The sequence below is a fragment of the Lutjanus erythropterus genome, chromosome 8, assembly GCF_056507025.1.
Source record: "Lutjanus erythropterus isolate fLutEry1 chromosome 8, fLutEry1.hap2, whole genome shotgun sequence".
Classification (NCBI taxonomy): domain Eukaryota; kingdom Metazoa; phylum Chordata; class Actinopteri; order Lutjaniformes; family Lutjanidae; genus Lutjanus; species Lutjanus erythropterus.
Window position 1 is genome coordinate 39007577 of NC_139324.1, and position 22590 is coordinate 39030166.

Here is a 22590-nt window from a genome sequence, read left to right on the forward strand (position 1 = left end):
AAAGAATAAAACCGTTCTTATAAGATTTCCTTTATCTTGTAATATTGTTTCTTATTTTTTTGTTCTCATAATATGATTTTTCCCCCCAAATATTTTGTTATTCCTAAAAGCATTTCCTCCATAATCCCTCAGAAGTTTTGGTACCACCCAGTGTAAGAATTTCTGATTTTCTTTTTCTAGAATTTCTATCAAATAAATTAAAAAGTAAAAAGTAAAAATTGTGGCGTTGTATTGATGCCCTTCAGTTGACGGTTTGTGTTTATCTGAAGAAATCAGAGTTCATTTTCATTTACATCCTGAAACTGATGAAAAAACAACATGGTGAGAAAAATCACCTGCAGCTCCTCTGCTCGCCATTATACTGAATTCTTAATCAAGCCAGAAGTTCTCTCTCAGTAATTAGTAAATCTATCCACGTCTGACTGCTTTAGTTCCCGTTAACACCGTTTTGCATCCTTAAATACAATAAAAACACTCAGAAGGATGCAGAATGACCACAGAGGAGCGCTGCGGCGTCACGTGAAATCAAGTCGGCACGTTGATCCAGGTGTGTGTTTGTTGTACGTGTCGGTCGGTTCAAGCTCCGCCCGTCCGTGCTGCTCACGTCAGGAGGGTGTGTGTCGGGGAGGTCTCGTCCACCAGAGCCTGGACCGTGATGCTCACCTTCACCAGGCCCTTCTCCTCCAGGATGTGGTGAGGAAGACACAGTTTGTCCTGAGAGACCAGAGGGACGGAGGAGAGAAAGGACAGGACAGAGAGGAGACAGGGAGCAGACGAAGAGGCAGGAGAGGGACAAAGGCAGCAAACGATTTAGACACAATGCTTCTGACAGAAAGCCTGCATGTACACTTTGTCTCAGGGTTCCTGCAGCTTTTACTAAATCAAATTCACTTTTCCTGAACCCGTTTAGTTTTTCAATGAAAATGAGAATAATGATGTAAAAATCATCCTTTCTCATATCGCAGCTGTGACACCAGTCAAATAATTACAATTATTTCCTCAAAATCATTCAGCCCTAAATAAACATGCTGAAAGTGATTAGGCCCTATTTCACATTAAATCATGTTATTGTTCTATAAACAACCAAAATTGTGTTTCGTGACAGAATTCTACAGAAAGGTGATGAATTAAAAGAAAAACACAACAAAGTTTCATGTTTCAAAATGTGTCGCCTGTAGAGCTGCAACAACTAATCCAGTAATTAATTATTAATCAATTGTTAAATTAATCTCCAACTGTTTTGATGATCAATCAATCAGTTTGAGTCAAAAAAAAGTCCAAATTCTCTGATTTCAGCTTCTTAACATTTAATGGACAAAACAACTAACTGATCAATCTAGAAAATAACTGACAGATTGATTAACAACAGAAATGCTGGTTATTTGCAGCCCCGGTCACCTGTCTGTGAGTACACTTAAAATCCTCTGTAGCTGCTCTGAGCCAATACCAATAAATCAATCACTGGATAAATAAATTCAATTTCAATAAAATAATTTTCATTCTTTAAAAATCCTTTTTTTTTTTAAAGGCTACAGAAATCATTATTATCTTTATTTATCTAAAAAGAAAAGTATTCTTTGTGGAGTTTTGTGGAATATTCAGTACTTCAAACGGGTGTATTATCATTCAGTGTGTGAAATCAATATTTCACTCAGGAAAATTTGAATTTCAGTGTGTAATAATCATCATTCTGTGTGCAACATGAATATTCGCTCTGAGCAATCATGTAAATTCTACTGCTGAGTCCTTATATTGTATATTCTATTCTGTTTCCTGTTTATATTGTTCCTGTTGTTCATTTTTACATTTCCTCTCTTTAAACTGCTCATATTTTTATACTTCCTCTTGCTTATATTTTTTACATTTCTCACTGATGCTTCTTTATATTTTTACTCTCCACTTTGCTGCTGTAACACTGTAAGTTTTCTCCTCTGTGTGGGACACGACTGCCTCCAGGAAATAGCCACGGCCGCACTGTCTCAGTCCAACACTGCCAACAGCTCTCACTCTCTCCCTCCATAGCCGTCCATAGAAACCGTTTGGAAAAGGGCAGGCACTTTCAAACAACACTTGGCAGGTGATTGGATGACCCATCACCACCATCACGCCTAACATGGGTTTTACTTCAACCAATCACATCAACTCATCAAACCAAAGCCGGCCGGTCAGAGGAAGAGAGCAAACGTCTTTTCCATCGATAAAAATCTTCAGCGTCGTTCTTCGTTCTTCTTTCAAAGAAGAAATTCTCTCCAGTTCTGATGGAACCGACGCTAACACAGTATCTACGCTAACATCTTCAGGAGCCGCCGTTGTTTGTTCCAGACGAAACGTTTCCATCAACTGGAGCCTGGCAAGATGGATTCTCACGTGATCCTGTGATCTCGTGAATCCAGCTACGTCCTGTCAGTCTGCCTCCTTCAAAGTTGAGGAAGTCCACTGAGCAGTGGGAGGTTGAATATTCTGACATAAACAAGGACCTTGTTGAACCACTGGAAATGTATTTCTGACATCTGTCATTTTTCAAGACACTACTTCCCTCTTTTAGTCGTCTGTCTACGTGGCAGTATGTTACATTTATTACGTAACAAACATTAACATGCATGTTAATGACACTAGGCTTTTGAATTTGGCACCAGCACTTTAACAGCACTTGTTATCACACAAAAGGTGGAGGGAGGTGACGTACGGATGCTCTCATCCGTTACTGTGTTCACACCGGCCTAAACGAACTGAGCCGGGGGGGAAATGAACCAGAGTCTGATTTAACTGGACTAAAAAGTGAAGGTGCCGATTTAATCTCTGGCTGAGAGTTACCTCTAACACCTCTGACTTAAAACAATGACTCAGACAACATCCTAAACTGCATTTATTACTTCAGTCTGTAACACTGTCAAATATCATACACGAGTCATAAAAATAATCCTCCTCATACATGAAATCCTTTCACATCGGCACAAAGTTAAAAAAAAATCTCTGCAGAGAATGTGGCAACGACAGCAACTGACATTCACTGCAAGAATTAATTCACAGAGTTCATGAATAACTTAAATAATCACATTCAAAGTGACAGAAATTTACATTTAATCAACACTGATGGACTTACTCATCTTACACCAGTTTATCTCAAATACTCAGTGTCCTGTAGGTCATAAACACAAGGCATTTTCTGCTTCCCTCACATCTATAATTAAAGGTCAAGTACCCACGACAGATATCTGTATTCATTTAGTTTCTGTGAATTAATTCAACAGCCAATCAGCTGCCTGCATGTCCAGGCATTCAAAGTTGCAGTGGTCATAGCAAACATCCACGTTCCTCAGATCTGATTTCCTCTAAACAGTCTAATCTTCTATGTACCAAACCCTCTAAGATAAACAGCTTAAGAAGACTAATATATATCTAACTTCATAAACTCCTCTAGTGTCTATAGCCCTTCATATGTTCTCCAAAAACAGTCACATTGCATATCAGGATACAGTAGAGATGGTGGATGGAAACTTAAAGTCATCTCATTCAGGTGCTAGAGAAGGACAAAAATAAATAAATAAATAAATACAATAAACATCATATTCAAATAACTGTTTTAAATAACAATTCTGGCAAATTAAGACCCCAAAATTTACATCTAACTCCCTTAAATGAATCAATAACTGCTCTCATATGGCTTCAGTTTGCGCCTCACCATGATACAGTCACATATTTGAAAAGTAAAAATACTGTTTGTGCGTCTCTATAACATCTCTGCTCAGGACTCGTGTGCTTATGCAGTTCAGTCATTCTGAAATACGGCAACAACCATGAAAATACGACCGTCTCCTGTCCAAAACTACGAGTTTGAACTTTTCTTGTTACCTTCACTGAAGTGCATCAGTGATAAAATGAAGGAGCTTCAGCAGGAACATTTGGCGGCCATATTGGAGGTCTTCAGCACTTCTGACTGTATTCTTTTAAATACAACATGGCGGGGCAAAATAATAAGGGTTGCCCACCTGCCCGAGGCAAGTAAAATGCAAAGTTGGGCAAGCAACTTTCTTACACTATAAAATAATTTTGACAATGATCAATTTTTAGTAATTTGTCATGCAGAGAAATTGTGTTTTTAGCTTTTCAAATATGAAGATTTCCTGCTTTTTTTTTAATTATCATAATAAACTGAATATCTTTGGGTTTTAGACAAAATGAGACCTTTAAGACCTCGTCATCATTTTATAGACGTTGTAGCTCTAGATACCTAAAGTCTTTCAAACAGTTTGTACAGGGGCAAGTAAAAATAGACTTTGGGCAAGTAGATTTCTGACCCACTTGCCTGTCTGGGCATGGTGTTCCCAGAATACTTTGGTGGACATGTTTAATTTCTGTCTGACTGATCTAAAGATCACTGATCCATCTGACTGACTATATTTAGACTGTTAGCTTCTTACCTCGCTAACCAAAGTATCTGTTCAGCCAACAGTCACTGTTGTTGAAAAACGTGAATGTTTTTTAGATATTTACAGCCATTCGTCCAGTAAAGCTTCATGTTACATTCTGGACTGATGGACAACAGGGAGACTGATGTTAGCTAAGCTAACAACGAGCTTCAAAGTCTCTCTCAAGCTAAAGAGACGCACAGTTGATTGTAAAAACTGCCACCTCCAGAACAAATGGACTGACAAGTGTTTATTTAATTTGCCGGCTGCTACAAGTAATAAACTGTTGTATGTTTTTTGTGCGACAAATGCGTCGCTGTGATGAAAAGCCTCATTTTATACCCATTTTCCTGAGGGGTCAGAGGAAAATACATTTATATATATTAACATTATACTGTCAGACCTGACAAAGTATTCTGTGTGGCCCCGAACGCCCAGGGATTTTCATACTTAACATTTCATTTTATCACAATGCTTGTTTTAGTTTGACAGACTGTGCAAAGACTGCGTGTCATTTTAGGTGAAAATGTCCAGATTAAAAAAAAAAAAGAAATTAGGTGCATTTCCATCAACTGGTTTTGAGTGAAAAATCGAGGCTACGAGTAGAAGAAGAAGTAAAGGCTGGGAAGTCGAAACAACAACAGAAACTTCTTCTTCTCTTGGAGCGTAAAAAGTCATGTGAGTTTAAAATTCACTACATCAGAACTTATTCAGAAAAAGTGTTTTCTCCCATTAAGAGCATCGACTCTTTTTAGAACTAGACAAAAAACACTTCAAGCTAAAGTTCACATCAAAATACACTGAACAGCTTAAATTTTTTTTAATTTTCTTTAGAGGATAACTGAACGGATTGACTTCCAGTTGTTAGAATCACAGCCAGCTGTTCACTAAACCTCCATGATGAAGCCAAATAGCTGCTGGTAGATTTAATCAAACGGAGTCTGAAACCACACCAGGCTGCTTTGAGTTAAATACTGCACACGACGCTCAGTGTTAATCCATAAATACATCACAAATCTGAACGCTGAATTTGTTTTGTCGAGGAGAAGACAAATTTTTCCATTTCGTTGTCATTTTAAAAACTTAGTGTACGTATTTCTGATGGACTGGTGAACAAAACAAGAATTTGATCCTTAATATTTTAAACCCTCTCAGTCCTGCACAGGTCAGATCGTCTCTGCTGTGCAGCAAAGTTCATAAGACATCAGTGACTCTGAGTAACCTGCTGCTCCACATGCCCCGCCGCTGTTCAAAGTCTCAGTGTCACTTTATTGTAAAAGACACAAACAAACACGACTGTGAGCTGATTTTTCCTAAAAAAGGGGCGACAAGAAGAGAAAATCAAACGGGGGGCAGAAGGTGAGGAGAGAGGCGTCGGCTCATGCTGACGCTGCATTTGTACCACATGGGATGAACAGATTCTGTGTTCTGGTTTAAAGATTGTGTGAGTTTTATTGATCCCACACAGGACGGTTAATTAAAATGTCATGTGATGGTCACTTTAGTTTGTTGTTAGCTCACGTACCGAAAACTGTTAGAGTAGCAACCGAGTACCATTTGAGTGAGACAGAAGTAGAGACATTACAGTCACAGTGTGTTGGGGCGAGAGCGAGCTGGACTGTGGTTAAACTTTTTAAAACTCAACACAGAAAACACTCGCTGTGAAATCTATAATGTGGAATGCAAAGCACGCGAAGGTGCACAGTTCATCTAAAAACATAAGAGTGTACCGAGTTTCATGGCCTTCAAACCAAGTCCCCTGCAGCAGCTGCAGCGAACGTTAGCGTGCTTGCAGCTAGCGTCTAAATGGTTAAACTTAACGCTCCATGGACAACAACTGGAGCCCTGTGTGGTATTAACAGCAGCGCTATGATGACATCACATGTGCTTCCTCCACGACACGAACAACAGCGTTAAACGTTCTGATGACAAACTGACGAATTTGGAAGGGATTTTATTTTGTGTGGTGGGAAAAAAAGTTTTAAATAAATAAAATGAGGAGTTTTTTAATTATCGAGAGAGAAAAAACATACCGGTACCAAATTCTGTCATGTTTTTTCTTAATTATTTATTTATATTTATAACTTATCATTATTTCATTTATAGTTTTGTATTATCATTTAAAATAGCTGTGACAGTTTATGGTTTCAGGTTCCCTGATATTAAACTGTAAAATCTCCTGCTTCTATTACATATTTTTGTTGTGTTAACCACTGCAATGCAACACATGTGCATTAACGTATGTATTCTATATATTATTTTCTGTATGAAGAATATCAGACATTATATCTATCACAATTTTCTTTCACTCTTAAGTATCTGTATCCACATCTGCCCCAGTATCAGTCAGGTCCGAATGATCCTGAAAAAACGTTGACGACACCTTTTATAAATCTGTTTTTATACTGAGCATATTCTTTACATTAATAAAATGATTTACACACACACTATTAAAAAACAAACACTTTGCTCCACTAGGTGACCGACTGACATTTTAAAGAAAATCCAGCACAAATTTTGAAAATGACACGTTTTCTTGTATTCTTTAAGAGAAAATGAACAAATGTTTTTAATTCAAATCATTTTTGGATGAAGTCACTTTTTAAGGAATCACTATTCTCACACTTGTTGACGGACAGTAAACGTTGATAAGCTCACAGAAACTCTGTTAACTCTGCTCAACTTTTCAAGATGAAGCAGATTTTTGAGCGTGATTTTTCCCATGTGACATAAATGCAGCAAAAGTAAAGGAGGAGCATCCTGGCAGAGAGAGGGCGGAGCTGGCAGGTGACAGACAGGAGGCTGTTGTCACGGTTACGTCAGCTCGCTCCAGGTATAGGCCACGAACAGCAGAACAAGGCAGAGGATGTGAAGCAGGCTCGAGCCAATAAGGTCCCAGATTTGCCATGCGGGAGGCGGAGTTTGAGTGGTAACAGAAACCAACGAGGGAGTCTTTGACCCCTGGGAGGGGGCGGGGTTTGGAGTCGAGATTGCCTCTTCCTGTTTCCTGTGCAGGGAGGTTGTATCCAAGGCAACCAGCGCCTGAACTGTGGCACGAACCGGCTGCAGGCGGCACTGGATGATGTCATAGGGCGAACAGAGGGAAGACTGGCGCCCGAAATTAGGAAGACAGGGTAAAAAAAAAGGTGAAGGAAGGAAGGGACAAAAAAGGGGAAGAAGTGGGAGTGAAACAATGAGGGAAAGAGGGAAGGCGGAAAGGGGAAATAGCCAGGAAAACAATGAAAGTAGGGGGGAAGTGGGGAACATGGGATGAAGATGATGAGGGGAGGATCAGTGAAAGAAAGAGGAAATAAAGATGGAACAAGACGGGAGGAAAAAACAAGAGGATGAGTAAAAAAAAGAGGGAAGAGAGTTGGAGGTAAAGAGAAGTTTAAGCAAGAGGGAAGAGAAAGAAAAACAAGGAAGAACCAAAAACCGGAGGGAGGAGAGGAAAGGTGAGAAACAGAGGATGTAAAAAAATAAAAGATAATTAAAAGATGGTGGGATTGAGGGACCAAAGAGGGAAAAATAGAGAAAAGGCAACCCAGGTGACGGAACGAAGGTATGAGAGGAAGCAAAAGACAGGACGATGAAGAGGATGGAGACGAGGGGAAAAACCAACCGACAAGTGTGAAATAACCCAAAAAGAATTTTAAAACAAATGTTGACAAAGAGGAGAAGAGAAGAAGAGGAGGAGGATCCATCCAGAAAGTAATAAAAGAGAAAGAAAAGGCAGGAGGTTATAACCAATGGACACCGAGGTCAAAGGTCACAGACAAGAGTGAGGGTGAGGCAGGGCAAGGCAGGGGTTACCATGGCAACGAGCAGGGATGCTTACTGAGAGGACGGAAGAGAAGTTTTGGAAAAGCGTGACCTTTTCTTTCCTCTCTCTCCCTCCCAGTAAGCAGACCGAAGGATGAGGAGTGCAGTGGCTGATGGGAGAGCCAGCGCAGTCAGCCAGCAGTGCGTTAGCATTGAGGCTAGTTAGCAGCTTGTTAGCATGTTAGCTTGCAGAAGCATGGGTAGTAAAGCGTTCAGGCTGCAGGTAGCCCGCCGGCTACCTCAGCAACAGTCAGCAAGCAGCAGCAGACATGGAGGTCAAAGGTCAAACCAGTCAGTTCAGATAAACAGCTCAGAACAGGAAGGAAGTCTTTCAGGTTTTATCTCAAAGAGATTTAAGACCAGTATTTTTTATAGATATCACATTAAAAAAGAAAACAACACATTTTTCAGAGATTTTTAACACCTACATAATGTTATTGCAAAGTTTGAAGTCGTCCCCGGCAACAGCAGGATATCCAGGAACCAATCAGAAATAGCTGCAGGCTTATTACAGATTGAAATCTCCCACCCCTCCATCTCAGTCACACTGGATCCGCAAAGTAATGTCATTTCTCAAACTACAAAAAAACACAAATGTGCAGCTCAGGACTCAAAAAGAAAAACAAACAAAAAAAACTCCTTCCTACATTATTATCCAAACACATTCGATGCACCGTAAATGAATTCCACCCCACCTCTATTTGTTCTTACCTCTGTACTACCTACTCTACCTCCATGTGTACAAATACAACTACAGAAATAATTCAAGTGCAAAGTATTAAAGATGTGTAGGATTCTGGTTTAACGTACAGCTCAGACACAGTGGTGCTCCTCTGTTAACTTTTCCTGTTGTTTTTGTTTTTATTCATTTTATTTTCCCCTATCTTACTGAAAACTCAATAAAAAACAATTTGAAATGAAGATAAGACAAAAAACATGATAAAATAATGACATTAGCAAAAGTACCAAACTATCATGTTTGTTTTTTTTATCAAATTTTCATTTTTCCTGATTTAACAGTGGATGTAATTAACAAAACAATTTTATCATTATGGTCCCAATGAAACTTTAACTGGCATCTTATTGGCTGTAAATTCCACCTCATCTGCAGGAAATATTTCATTTCATTGATACCTTACATGTCTGCACCGTAGATCTGATGCTACAGTTAGCAGGTGGCTAACTTTAGCTTTAGCTTGAGCTTGGAAACAGAAGAACAGCTCATCTGGTTCTGTCTGAAGGTAACAGCATCCTCCTATAGATTCAAAATTCACACATTGTAGCTTGTTTGTTTTACAAATAATTCCACTTAATATCCCCTTCCTTGACTTTTTTTTGTCTGTTGTTTCTGTTTGTTGCTTTATTCTTTTATTTATCTTGACGTGTCTCTGAGCTGAGTGAGGGGATGTGACGGGGGTGAGGGTTTGGTGTTGCTCAGAAAATTAATTCCCCTGTATCACCTCAAACTGTCTGCGCTTCTCAAAAGGCTATAAAACTCAATGAAAGGTTTTTTTTAAAATATTTAAATTAATCAGTGTAAAAGATAATAGTTAGGTGCAGCCCTATTGGGCCATTTTGATGACTGTTATCCTGCAGCATCAGGATCTCCATGGTGACAGTTTCTGCAGCATTTCAATGCTTCTGATGTGAATATTTATGAGCTCATCTGATCATAAGCATTATGAGTATTAATAAACTGTCGCAAAGTAATGATTTAGGGCTTATTACTGTGGACTTAAACCCACCAGTGAGCTTTCATGGTGCTCATAGGAGCACTCTGATAGACCCAGGCTAGCAGTTTCCCTCCGTTTCCAGTCTTTATGCTAAGCTAAGCTAAGCCTGGCTGGGAGTAGCTTCATATTTAGCGTACAGATATGAGAGTGCTATCAATCCTCTCAGCTAACTCCTGCTCTTTCTCCTCCTGTATTTCCCAGAATCCACCACTCCAAGCATACTGACAGTGACAGGACACTTGTTCAGCTGAGCCGCTACGTTCTTTTACGCATCCAGTCTGCACCTCAGGTACACAGGTGTACAGCAGATCTGTTCACACACTCTCTCTCACACACCTGCACAGTGAACCCAGAGCAGCTCTGTTTCAGACTGAAGCTGCTGTTTTGTTCGACTCCTGTGATGATGGAGGAAGCTGCAAGCCGCAGGCAGCGATGACAGCGGTGATGATTCAGCGTTAAATGCCGACATTAACAACCTCGTTTAAGAAGCGATGAGAACAAAAAGGAGGCAGGTCGGAACATGAAACCAGTCCTGGGAGAACGCTGAGGGGTTCTCAAGTTTCCAGTCGGAGACAGAAACATAATTTGGAGCAGCAGCAAAGTGTTGCACTCAGCAGCTCTCAACTTTGAGGAAAAAAGTATGAAGGCCTCTTTTAAAATTTTTCTGAAAATGGGAAAAATCATTTGATGTCACATTTCTATGATTACATGTTATGTCAAATATTAGTTTCTGTTAAAAACATGGAATCATCAGCTGTCCTCCCAGATCTGGTTTACAGTTCAGTGTTTCCATCAGTGTCCTGCAAAAATCCTTAATGTCAGTTTTCACATCACTTACTGCCATAAATCATCACATAATGTAGCTGCCAACATTCTCATTAAGCTGAAAAAATATATATTTTTGTATTACATTTTTCCCTCAGAGACTTTTTTTTTGCAGGACACCTTCACAGTTCCTTCTACATCTTATGTATTTTTGATCAAGTGCGGCCAAAAAATGTTGATGACAAAGTGTTACTGTTAGAGTTCAGGGAGGAAGTTTCTCTGGTGAACTGGGGGTGTTTTCAGGCTGGACGTGGCAGCAGAACGTCCTTCAGAAACACAGTTATTCTGGTTCTTTTTCTAGTTATTTCACAGTTCAACAAACTGTATGATTAACAGCAAACCAGTGCAGGACACCCTGTGCTGCGTTCTGCACTGATCAGCTCACTTAATTTAGACCTTTTATTTTGTTACTTGTTTGAAAAATGCAACTTATCTCTCATTATATATTTGTTATTGTAATATTATCTCTTTATATATTGTAGTAGAATGCATTTATTTTTACATATTTCTTTCAGTAAAATATTTATCATTCTGATTCTGATAACTTAATTTTACTAAACTTTATAAATAAATAAAAACAGTTTCACACTGTGATGGCCACATGTAGTCTGTGGATCACGTGTGTGTCAAACCGTGGGGGACGATCCGTACAGGACATGGGACAACTGTGATCCATCGCAGCCCTACTTAGCAAAGTTTTTTACCATTTAGTACAGAAGATCTCTCAGTTTGACAGATGTGTTCAACAGAGACAGTCCTGCTGTCGTGTTTGGTATCATATCAGAAGATTAACTTGTGGTAGATTTTGGAAACTGCAGAAACCTGAAACCGACCCCCAGTTCAGAGAGAAACCACACCGTTGTCCAAGCATTAACAGGGCGGGGGGTGTGGGGGGGTTTAGTGTCTCACCTCTGGTACGCCGATTTTTCTGCAGGCGTCCAGGAAGTTCTCCACGTTTCTCCGACACTTGGCCATGCTGAGTTTGGGCTGGAAAGTCACACAAAGACGCATTTATACAGACGTCACGATTTTATAAACTACAGACAAACAGAACACATTTCAACACGATCAGCAGTTTCAGAGCGACTTCAAATCAGTAATAAAAACAGAATCTCTGCAGAGTTAGATTTTCAGAGCACCGTGAACTTTCCTCTCAGGGGTCAAAGGTCATTCTGAGACGTACCACTGCAGGCGAGGGAACATGGATGCTGGCGACAGAGCGCGGGCGAATGTGATTGGCCAGATGGCAGAGCACGACGCCGTCCATCAGAGACGATCCGAGATCTTCGGGAAGGACGACCTTCAGTCTGCTCTCGATGCTCTGAGGAGGAAACAGGAAGTAAGAACAGGTGAGTGTGAGTTTAAAATGAGTCCCCTCAGTCAAATCCAGAATCTTCTCCTTTTTAGAGTGAAGAGTTCATGAAATATGACGACAGACAATTGAAGCTTTTTATCAAAACATTTCAAATTAAAATTAGTTTGTAGATGAGAACTGGAACACAGTTTATAACAGACATGTTGGGTCATAATTTTAACAATTCTGTCTTCTCAGGATTCCTTTTTTAAAAACTGGGGCTTTGTTTGAAATATGTCAGAAAGAAATACGTTGCATTAATCATTTTCATAACTAACTGAACACAAGTAAGATCCAGGATGTAAACAAACAACAACACTATTTTCCTTTAATCACACACTAATCACTCCCTCCAGGATTTCACAAGCCTTTTTTGTTGCAGCCAAAACAGCCTGATTTCATGGCAGCTTGCAAATTTGGATGAAATTGTGAGGTCACACTGATGCAATCGCAACATTGCAACTTCCTGTAGGGACTGATAAGCGACAGGGAGGTAAGTGTCTCACGTCTCTCAGCTGCTCCATGAGCTCCAGCTCCTCTCGCAGCTGCTCCATCTTCCTCCTCATGGTGAACTGAGGATCAACGGACTCCAGACTCTTGTGGCTCCGCAGGAACACTGAAACAAACACAACAACAACAACAAGACAGGCGGCGTCAGGCTGAGACAACAACGACAACAACACAGAGACCCGATGAGAAGAAACACAACAACAAAACATCTGTAAAACACACAAAACAAACTAAACACAGGGAGAATTCTCTGATTTCTGAGGAAGAAAAAGAGTCAAGATCAGGAGAGTTTAACAAACGTTAACAAACCGCCTCGTCCCAGACAAGAATTCACAACTTCAAACAATTTAAAAATGTATTAAAATACTTCAAAATCTCCAACTAACAATACAGACTGATAACACAGTTGTAGAAATGTTGAGAAATTATAATCATTATTTGTTATGAAAATGTTGGCCCTTAAAAGTTGATTTCTGTCACATTTTTACAAAACCAGATTTAATCAGGCATGAAAAGGTTTAGCTATACCATAAGGACCCCTGTCTCACTTCCTGGTTTATAAAAGGCGGGAATGCTGCTCAAGCACCAGTAAACTTTCTATTTTTAGACAAATTCATTCAATAATATTTCCATCAGATGTGTCTCAACCATAACACGTCGACTCTGTAGTCCTTATAAATAAAAGATCAATAAGAATTATGGTTTAAAAATGTGTATTTGATTAACATTAAGAGACTCACTACGACGACGCCGTGACTCGAGATGTCAAGACGTCTACATTTAATGAAACACTTCATCACTGGGAGGCTGAACGGTTACAACATTTAACAGCCAAGAGTTTGATCTTTTAAAATATATTTTCATGCATAACTGAAGAGTAAAAATCAAAACCTCTCAAAACACGGTCCTCTCAAGAATCTCAGTGAAATAACATCACTCACTGAGATCAGTCGGGATATTAATGAGTTTTTTATCCAGAAAAAAGACGTAGCTACCTGTTTACATGGATTTGTTCATGGACCAGTCGTGACCTGACAAAAAGGCCGATGCAGCATCTACACGTATTTATATGTCTGTGAGAAAACCTTTACATCACCACAGAAGAAGAGGACGATGATGTGATTAAAAGAGCAGCAGTCAAACCTCAAACAGCGAAAAACAAAGTAGAAAACAGGATGTAAATCAGATCTGTGGAAACAGCTGATCAGTCATGTGACTTAAAGGTTCTCTACGTCAGAACTTATTCAGAAAAAGTGTTTCCATCTCCCACTAAAGCAAAAAAAAAAACTGTTTAAAGAAATTGACAAAACTTTTTTAATTCTGAAGTTTCCATCAACATTTTCGAACGAGATACCGCCTTAAAAATATCATGATGGAAACAAGACTGATGATAACTGTGATTTATTTTTCTTTAACTTTAGACACATGCAGACAAAACATAAGTAGCTTCTAATGTTTAGGGAACAACTGTCCTTCAGTCTACTGTCCCTCTGTTGTTTAGCCGAGCGACAGACACTGTGGACACACAGTCACTGACCTCCTTTACATCCACATCTGTACTCAGATATTCAGTGACACAGAAAAAGCTTTTCTGCTATAAAAGATGCAGAGAGCTTACGTAAGCAGAACATTCACACGCACTCATGCAGCCAGAGCTCAGTGTACTTTTTATCTCACTCTTTGTCACCGGAGCGCTCATGTGGAGAGAGTTCATCGCCACGGTAACAACAGCCTGCAGAGCAGCACGACCAAAACTGAGCGACTGCATTAAAAAAACCCTGAGTGGACAAATTTACACCGATTATCACGGCTGTCAAATTATTCTGATAGCAGACGGTTTTATTCATAGAAATAATCACATACGCCTCTGATAAATCTCTAATAAATCACTGAAGAGGCGTGAAGTCATCATGAGAGGCGTTCACGATGAGTTCAATGTCACGCTGTAAACTTCAGTGTTCTCTGAATGTTGCTCTTGATTTTATATTTTAACCTGCAGCCTTTTTAAAGCTGAATTCATCATCAGTGAAGGTGTTCCAAAAAGATATTATCATTGTCCTGATATTTTAATCTTATTTATATCAACTGATGAGTTTGCTGCGCATCAGACTGTGAACTGATTATTTTAAATGTTCTTTTATTAATCTCACTAAATATAAGATCAGTCTTCTATTCAACAGAAGGGTTTTTTTTCAAGAAAATTAGATAAATAAAAGGTTTTTAAGTTGTGAGCAGTTTCATTTAGGAACTAATTTCTTTCTGCAGTAGGAACTACCAAAACCACTTTCTTTCTAAAGAAGTTCCTGTCGCCAAAACTGTGAAACTCACATCAGAACTATCGAGACCAGGAAGTTGCAATCGTAACAATTAACCCAAATTCAGCCAATCACCATGCATCTGCTTGACCTTGGAATTTTGTTCAATCAGCACAACTTTTCTGCAAATTTGACCAATCGCTGAAGTTCCTTATGAGTTCCAGCAAACATAGCAGACGCCGCTCAAACATCATCCATGTACGTCTAAATCAACCGACTCTGTGTTTTATTATTTACTATTTTATTGTATTTTTATTTTGTCACTGGTACTGAAGAGGTTTATCATTGTTACTGACATTTATCAACGCTCTGTGTACAATACAACAATATAAGATAAAATAAAATATTTTTTTTATCACACATATTAAATCATAATACCAGAAGAGGAGCTGAGATGACTAAGTTGAATCAGATTCAGTAAAATTTCAGTGATCAGGATGTGAAAGAAGAGCAGAACAGCGTGTAGGAGGACAGAGTGTGAAACACACTCGGCCTCTTCACACACACACACACACACACACACACACACACAAACACACTCACACACACTCTGCTGAAGATGAATCATTCACCTCCTCACTGTCCTATTTTCTGCACACATGAATCTGCCTCTGACAGCTGCATGAAGCTGGACACAGCTGGAGTCTGTGTGGTTCCACAGAGTGACCACAGGAGGGAGCTGCAGGCTCTCTGATGCAGCCTGAGGACGGTTTAACTCTGCAAGTCCAACTTCGTTGGTCTAAAAATAGTTTCATAGCATGACCTGAGATTCTTAAACTTGGGAAAACATGAAGAAAAGAGGCAAAAAAATAAAAAGAAGAAGATATATGAACTTTCTCTTCATTCAGTTTCTGAAATGTGAACTTTTAACGTCTTTTTATTGTCTTTAGTTGTTTTTTCCTGGACATTGTTGTTGTAATGGACTTCATGTAACTGTAAATGTTTTCTTGAGTGTAAATAAAGACAAGAGAAGAAGAATAAATAAATAATTAAATAAATTAAAATAAAAAATGACGTTCAGCTTCTGACACTCAAACATAAACACGATGAGAAAGTTCTCTGAAAACCGTCATCAGTGACGCATCACTCAATGAGCAAAAAGAAAATAAGCAGACAGCCAGAGGATAAAGGTTCTAAAAGAGTTCTTCCTGAAGGTTCTGCCCAAAACCATTTGCTTCTGAAGAACGGGTGAAAGAGTTTGAAAAAGATTGTTAAAAGCATGGCTTTTAAAATATGTTACATACATTACATACATTAAAAAAGGGGTCTAGGCAAAAACCCCTGAAATATAAAAGGGTTCTCTGTAGAACACCCTGGATTAGTTCTATAAAACCCTGGGAAAGTAAAGGGGTTCCACAAAGAAGCCCTGGGTGGATTGTACATGAAACCCATCGAATATAAAAGGGTTCTAGGTAGAACCTCCTGTTCTTGTTAGCATCCTAGGAAGGTGGAAAGTTTCTGGATAGAACCCCCAGGAAGGGTTCTGAATGGAACCATTTCACAACAGAAGAGTTCTCTGTAGAACATCTGTTTGGGGGTACTGTGCCGCAGCTGTAACGGATGGTTCTAGATATAATGCTTTATGTGGAGTTCTGGGCAGAACCCTCAGACAGGGCTGGAGTGTGTTCTGAGGTTCTGCTCAGACGTTCCTCACTTGTCCTCACCAGGTGTAAACGGCCTCCTGAACCACAGAACATCAGAGTGAAGCCTCAGTGTTGAGTGTGTGTTTGTCTCTCAGCATAATGCTGAGTGACGTTCCGTCTTTGTTGGGGGACGGAACGAGAGGCGCAGATAACGAAGGACAAATAGTTTTATCTCTCCAGTTTTATCTTCTGGGTCAAATCATTTTATGAGCTGCTGAGCGCTCCTTCCTCCTCCTCCTCCTCCTCCTCCTCCTCCTCTTCATCTTTTGTCTTACTTCGTCTTCTCTCTCTGAATGTCTCTCTGCCATCTGGACATTTTGAGCCTGCAGCGTCTCGTTTCTGTGTCTCCTCCTCTGATGAGTTATTAAAAGGTTTGGGAAGATATTTTTAAAACCCTGTGTCGGGGTTGTGGGTCTCTTTGTCGTCTATTTCGCAAATAGATGAAAAAAAATTCCGTCTGCTCTGACTCACAGACTGTGGTTATAAGCTGCCATAGGCCAACTGTTTCAGCTGGAATTACTCCTATATATATACATATGTATATGTATATATATATATATATATATATATATATATATATATACATATATATATATATATATACATATATATATATAGTGAGAGAGAGAGAGAGAGAGAGAGTTTGTCTTGTTTTTTGTTTTGTCTTGTTGGTTCTGTCTGATTGTCTTTTTTGTCTGGTTTTGATATTTTGTTAATGTTGCTTGTTCCAGCAGCTTTCAAACTTTTCCAAACTTTCTTGATCGAGCGACACACAGTCCAAAACAAAAAGCGACTGTGGATCCAAAATCCAGACTTTATTAACAAAAGATTTCTGTGAAGGTGTTCTTCAATTTGCTTTCAAAGACAACAAAAATAAGCAACTATTGACCCTCAACCGCAGAATATTTATCATCATGTGCACTCTTCCCTAAGTTTAACCACAGTTCACAGCACTTTATGGCACAAATAGTGCTTAAAATGGTAAAAATAAATGCGTTAAATAATTAATAAAATAACGTTTCAGTTCAGACTGTCCAGACAGAAACGTTGTGGATTTCATATCCAGTATAAAACTGACCTGAAGTTACTTTTCTCCTCTTTTAGACAGACTGAGACTCATTTCATCAAAAGTATTTATAGCAGTTTTAGTGCTACTTGGTGTTTTTTTTTAAATATGCTGAATCAAACTTGGGCTGCACACGTCACATATTTGCTATCAAATTCAAGAAGAAATTGTGCTTTTTCAAATGAAAGAACTTGTGATTGTCAGTTCCTTTGTGTTTTTGAGACAGAGCTGTTTGTTTGAACTGAGTAGGAAAATGCTCATTTAACTGAAGATTAAAACAGAGCAACATTCTACTGGAGTCTAAAGGGTTAAAGAGAAGTAACTAAATTAAAAGTAGTTTGAAAGTGAACTGAAAGTAGTTTGTGAGAGATTCAGAAGTTGTTATGAGTGTGAAGATTCAAACAGCTCATAGTCACAGTTCACTTCCTGCAACATATCAGAGCCTTTTATGGACCAACTGAGTCAAACAGCCTCAGGGAGGAGACACACACACACACACACACACACACACACACACACACACGGCTGTGATCTATCTAAAATCTTGGCCTCCGTTCTAGTGGAAGTGGGATACTCCTTTAGGGGCCATTATCTAATGCTTAAAATATATATAGGAGCTAAAAATAAACACATACAGACAAATGCACACAGACCCAGACTCATTCATACCACAGACTCATACACACACTTCGAAAGACATCACACAGTCGTAAAACGGCCTGTGCAGCCTCAGGTAGCCTCACACCGGATACACCGCACAGAAACAGGGACACTGCTGGCTTTTCAGGAACTCTGACACGAGCCAACGGTGGGAAATATGACAACAGATGTGGCAACATACAGTATGTCAGGATGGCACTGGTGAGTTTTGCATTAAAGACTCTGGAAAGTCAAAATCCCAATTCAAATAACTAACCCTCTGATAAGTTCCACCCTCCTTAGTTAGTTAGTCCGTAATTGTTGAAACATGGTGGATTTTGTCGCTAAAATAACGACTCACAAGCAGATTTCATAAGTGTAGCTGGCTGATGTGAGCTAAAGCTCGTTTCCATCTGACAGGCTAAAGCTAGCTTACGTCTCAGCGGACATTGGTCAGATGGTGAAATACAGCAGGTATATCTACATGACAGATGACAGAAATACACTCATTAATGTGGGAAAAGGAAGGGCAGGGACTCGATCAGTGCAGCGGACTAGCTAGCATTAGTTAGCCAGGCATGCTAACTTCCACATCTTATGTTAGAGCAGATGGAGACAGAGTTTAATCCGTTCACACGAGCTCTTGTGTTTCACGTCTTTGAGACATGAAAAAAAAAACACCACCATCCAGACTCATGAAAGGTTGAGTATCGTTCTCCTCAGAACCTCCTGCTCACCTTCAACATGGACAGAAACGGAAAAGTTGACGGGCTCTTCTTACAGTTGCTAAGCCATGATTGGACAGTTGCTGTTTGGAGGCATTTAAGTTTCTGTTCACTTTCCTGTATTGGGTTTGATTTAGACGTGGTTGTGCCTGACCATTTGTTACAAAAATTATGTAATTATTTAAATTAATCATAATGAATCAGTTGCTGAGTCATCCCATCCAAACAGGTTCAACAGAATCTCTCTGCTCCCATTGGTTTAATCCGCCTCTCTGTGTCTGAGAACAACACAGAGCTGAAGCTCCAGACTCCTTAAACACAAACAATAACCTTCCCTGAAAGTGAGATCAGTTCAAATGTACGCTCCAACTTATTTTCCTTAAACACTGATCATTTATACAGTTGAGTTCTGACAAACTGTGTTACTTGTTTATGTCAAAGTATATATATGTTGTTTTTTTTCTTTTTTTCAAACTCTTCCAGGATACACACACTCTTTTTCTGTATTTTCTCCTTTTTCAGAATCTTTCTGCTCACTGATTTAGGTGAACTTCAATGTCTACATGTGTGACCACAGAGACATACTAATTAACACACACAAACACACACACACACACACACACACACACACACACCAAACAGCTGGAGATAAAAGAAGAGTGTGGTGACGTTCGCCTTTGATCAGTGTATGCTGACACACACACACACACACACACACACACACACACACACACACACACACACACACACACACACACGCAGAGCAGTAATCTGAAAACCCTGTGGTCTAAGGCAGAGAAAACACAGTGGCAGCAGAGGAGACTGAGAGTTGGAATTGAACCTGTGGTGTGGTGAAAGCCTGGAGGGGATCATGCGTTTGTGTGTGTGTGTGTGTCTTTCTGCAGCTAATCTCTCATACCACTCGACCTGTCAGCCTAATATTCATATATTTATAGTATATTTATGACTGTATACATAAGGACCTCTAGTAGTTGTGGTGATTTTTGAAAAATCTTGAAAACGCTTTTTTATTGACGGACTCTGTCTTTGTACCGTCAGCTGACTCCTGACTCACTGTAACCAGCTGTTTGGGGCCACAAGTGATGAACAACTGATTCACTTTGGAATCTGTTTCTGCTCGGGGGGCGACCGATGCAGTGACCATGTTAGTGTTGTGATTTTCTCTTTGAAAGCAATAATTTTCATCACTGGTGTTTTGGAATTGCTCTTTTACAGATCTGTGCACCGAGGTAAGACAAGTGACCCTTCTTAAGTCCCGCCCCTTTCTGCTCTGTGCTCAGTTTAAACTTGATACCCGGTGGAACCTCGATCAGTTTTCTCCATTCCTGCTCTGTGCTCAGCTCATCTATACTATAAAGAAAACCGAACTTAAAAGATGGGTAAAAGATGTTGCTAGGCGACCTGTATAAGACATATACAAAGTCACATCTTAAATTAACGAATAATAGCAAAACTCTAGCCATCAGCTAGCTAATGATTGCTGCCTACATTAGCCAGCTTAAGATGTGACTTTCTATGTCTTTTACTTTTCTGTATTTTAACCATCTTTCAAATTTAGTTTTCTTTTCCACATAGACGAGTCGAGCACAGAGCCCAGTATAGAGCTCTGTGGGACACCGAGATACCACAAGATGATGATTTTTACCACATGGTCCAGGACACCAGAAAATAAGATAAACTTTGACAACATCCACAAAAAATCCAAAAACACTCTTTTGCTTTGAGGATAAAGGAAACCCTTGGTGGAGTCCAGGTGTGTTTGTAACCCTCTGCAGCCTCCGAGGCTCGTTAGTTTAAAGAGGTGGGACCTACCACTGCTGTGCATGCCTCCGTCGTCATGGCTACGAGGCGTATCTCTATGGAGGGGCGACGCCTGTGAGAGGAGGGAGGGGGCGAGACAGGAAGGAGGGGGCGAGCAGGGCAGTGAGGGCGGGGCTGCAACCGGGAGGTGGGAAGTGGTCAGAGAAGTGGGCGTGGCGTTGTAGTGCAGGAAGGTAGGTGGGGGCACCACGGTGAATCAAGTGCAGTAAGTTCATTCCACGAAAAAACACACACATCCCAAAAAACACCAATGTCACCAGGAGAAAGTTCCCGAAAAATTGGTTGGCAGGGAGTAAAAAACAGGGAGATCAATGAGGCAAGTATTGACACGAGAGAAACACATGCAGGCAGGTCGGATTCAATGAGTTTATGATTTTAACATCAAGATTCATGCAGCAGAGAAGAAATGAGAAAGAGAGCAGAAATCAGACATGTGTATCAGAAAAGGAAAATATGAAAAGGGGGGATGACAACACATAACACAAAACAGCACAAAAAAAAAATAAAGATTAGTGGCATTTTACATCACAGATCGCCTCGACATGCTGTTAGCATCATGTTAGCTTCATTAGCAATTAGCAACATTTGACACACTGGTAACGGTTAGCAAACAAAGGCTGGATGGGACTGAAGTTTGCTATGATTCTACAAACACAGCAGACAAGCAGTGACCATGAAGCTGCATTCACCACAACTGCTGATTCAGATTCATGTTAGCAGAAAGGCTACGCAGCGCTCAACAATCAAGACTGTCCGCTTGCAAGTAAAATTACATGTCAGGCAAGTAAATCTTGCAACTCAAACTCAATTAATTGTTGTGAATTTTTCATGCAAAAGGTCATATAATGTGCAGATATCCTGCTTTTCTTATTATTATTTATTACAATATTAAACTAAATATTTAGGGGTTTTGGTTTGACAGAATGAGACGTTTAAGGACACCACCTTAGACTGGGATGGATATTTTCAGTATTTTCTGACCTTTTATATTAAATATTTGTACAGGGGCAAGTAAAACTTGAATTTGGACGAGTAGATTTCTGACCCACTTGCTCGACTGGGCAATTGAAGCGCAGATACTCTGCACCATTGTTGGGTTAGTTTGTGTTCGTTGATCCAGGATTGATGTGTTCAAATCAAATGGAAACAGATATTTCAGGTACTCATTCATAAAAAAATTATTACAGAAAGACCACTGAAAATCTAAATGCACTCTATATCATGGTTAAGATTAGGCTTTACTGATCGGCGCAGTGAAATTCACAAGCTACACAGCAGATAGAGTATATAAAGTAATTAAATGATCCTCAACTTAACTCTGAACTGAGTGTTTTTTTAACTTTTGGTACTTTAAACAGGGTTTCTGCAAGTTTCAGCAAGTCAATTTTAAGACTTTTAAAACCTTTATGAATTAAATTTAAGACCTATTTCACATCCATATTGGCAAAAAAAAAAGTCCATGCAGTTTGCAGTGGTTGTTTTGTTTCACAGCCTGATAATCAACAGCCTCCAAAAACACATTTAAAAGAGAGTAGAGTTAAATCCAACTTTTTAAAAGTAACCTTAACATCATTAATCAATCTTTAAGACCTGTCAAATGCGTATTATTGGATTTTAGACTTTTCAGGATTTTACATGAACCTGCAGAAAGCCTGTTTAAAGGCATATTTCAACCAAAATTGAAAAACAAAACAAAGCACATTTCTC

The 22590-nt window shown here is 39.5% G+C and overlaps 1 protein-coding gene across 2 annotated transcripts in view; it reads right to left on the bottom strand.

Moving 5' to 3' along the window:
* Positions 1-6859: 6859 nt before the first annotated feature.
* The window catches only part of lrch1 (leucine-rich repeats and calponin homology (CH) domain containing 1), an 83390-nt gene continuing 67659 nt past the window's right edge, over positions 6860-22590 (bottom strand). Inside the window, exons 16-20 of one of the 2 annotated variants that reach the window (XM_084725492.1) lie at positions 20875-20997; positions 12650-12759; positions 11973-12110; positions 11699-11776; positions 6860-7517 (exon numbers count right to left, since the gene is read on the bottom strand). In XM_084725492.1, the coding sequence (XP_084581618.1) occupies positions 7224-7517; positions 11699-11776; positions 11973-12110; positions 12650-12759; positions 20875-20997 (743 nt within the window). In that variant the 3' untranslated portion in view covers positions 6860-7223. The remainder of the gene's footprint in view (positions 7518-11698; positions 11777-11972; positions 12111-12649; positions 12760-20874; positions 20998-22590) is intronic. The other variant, XM_084725493.1, reaches the window with a different exon arrangement.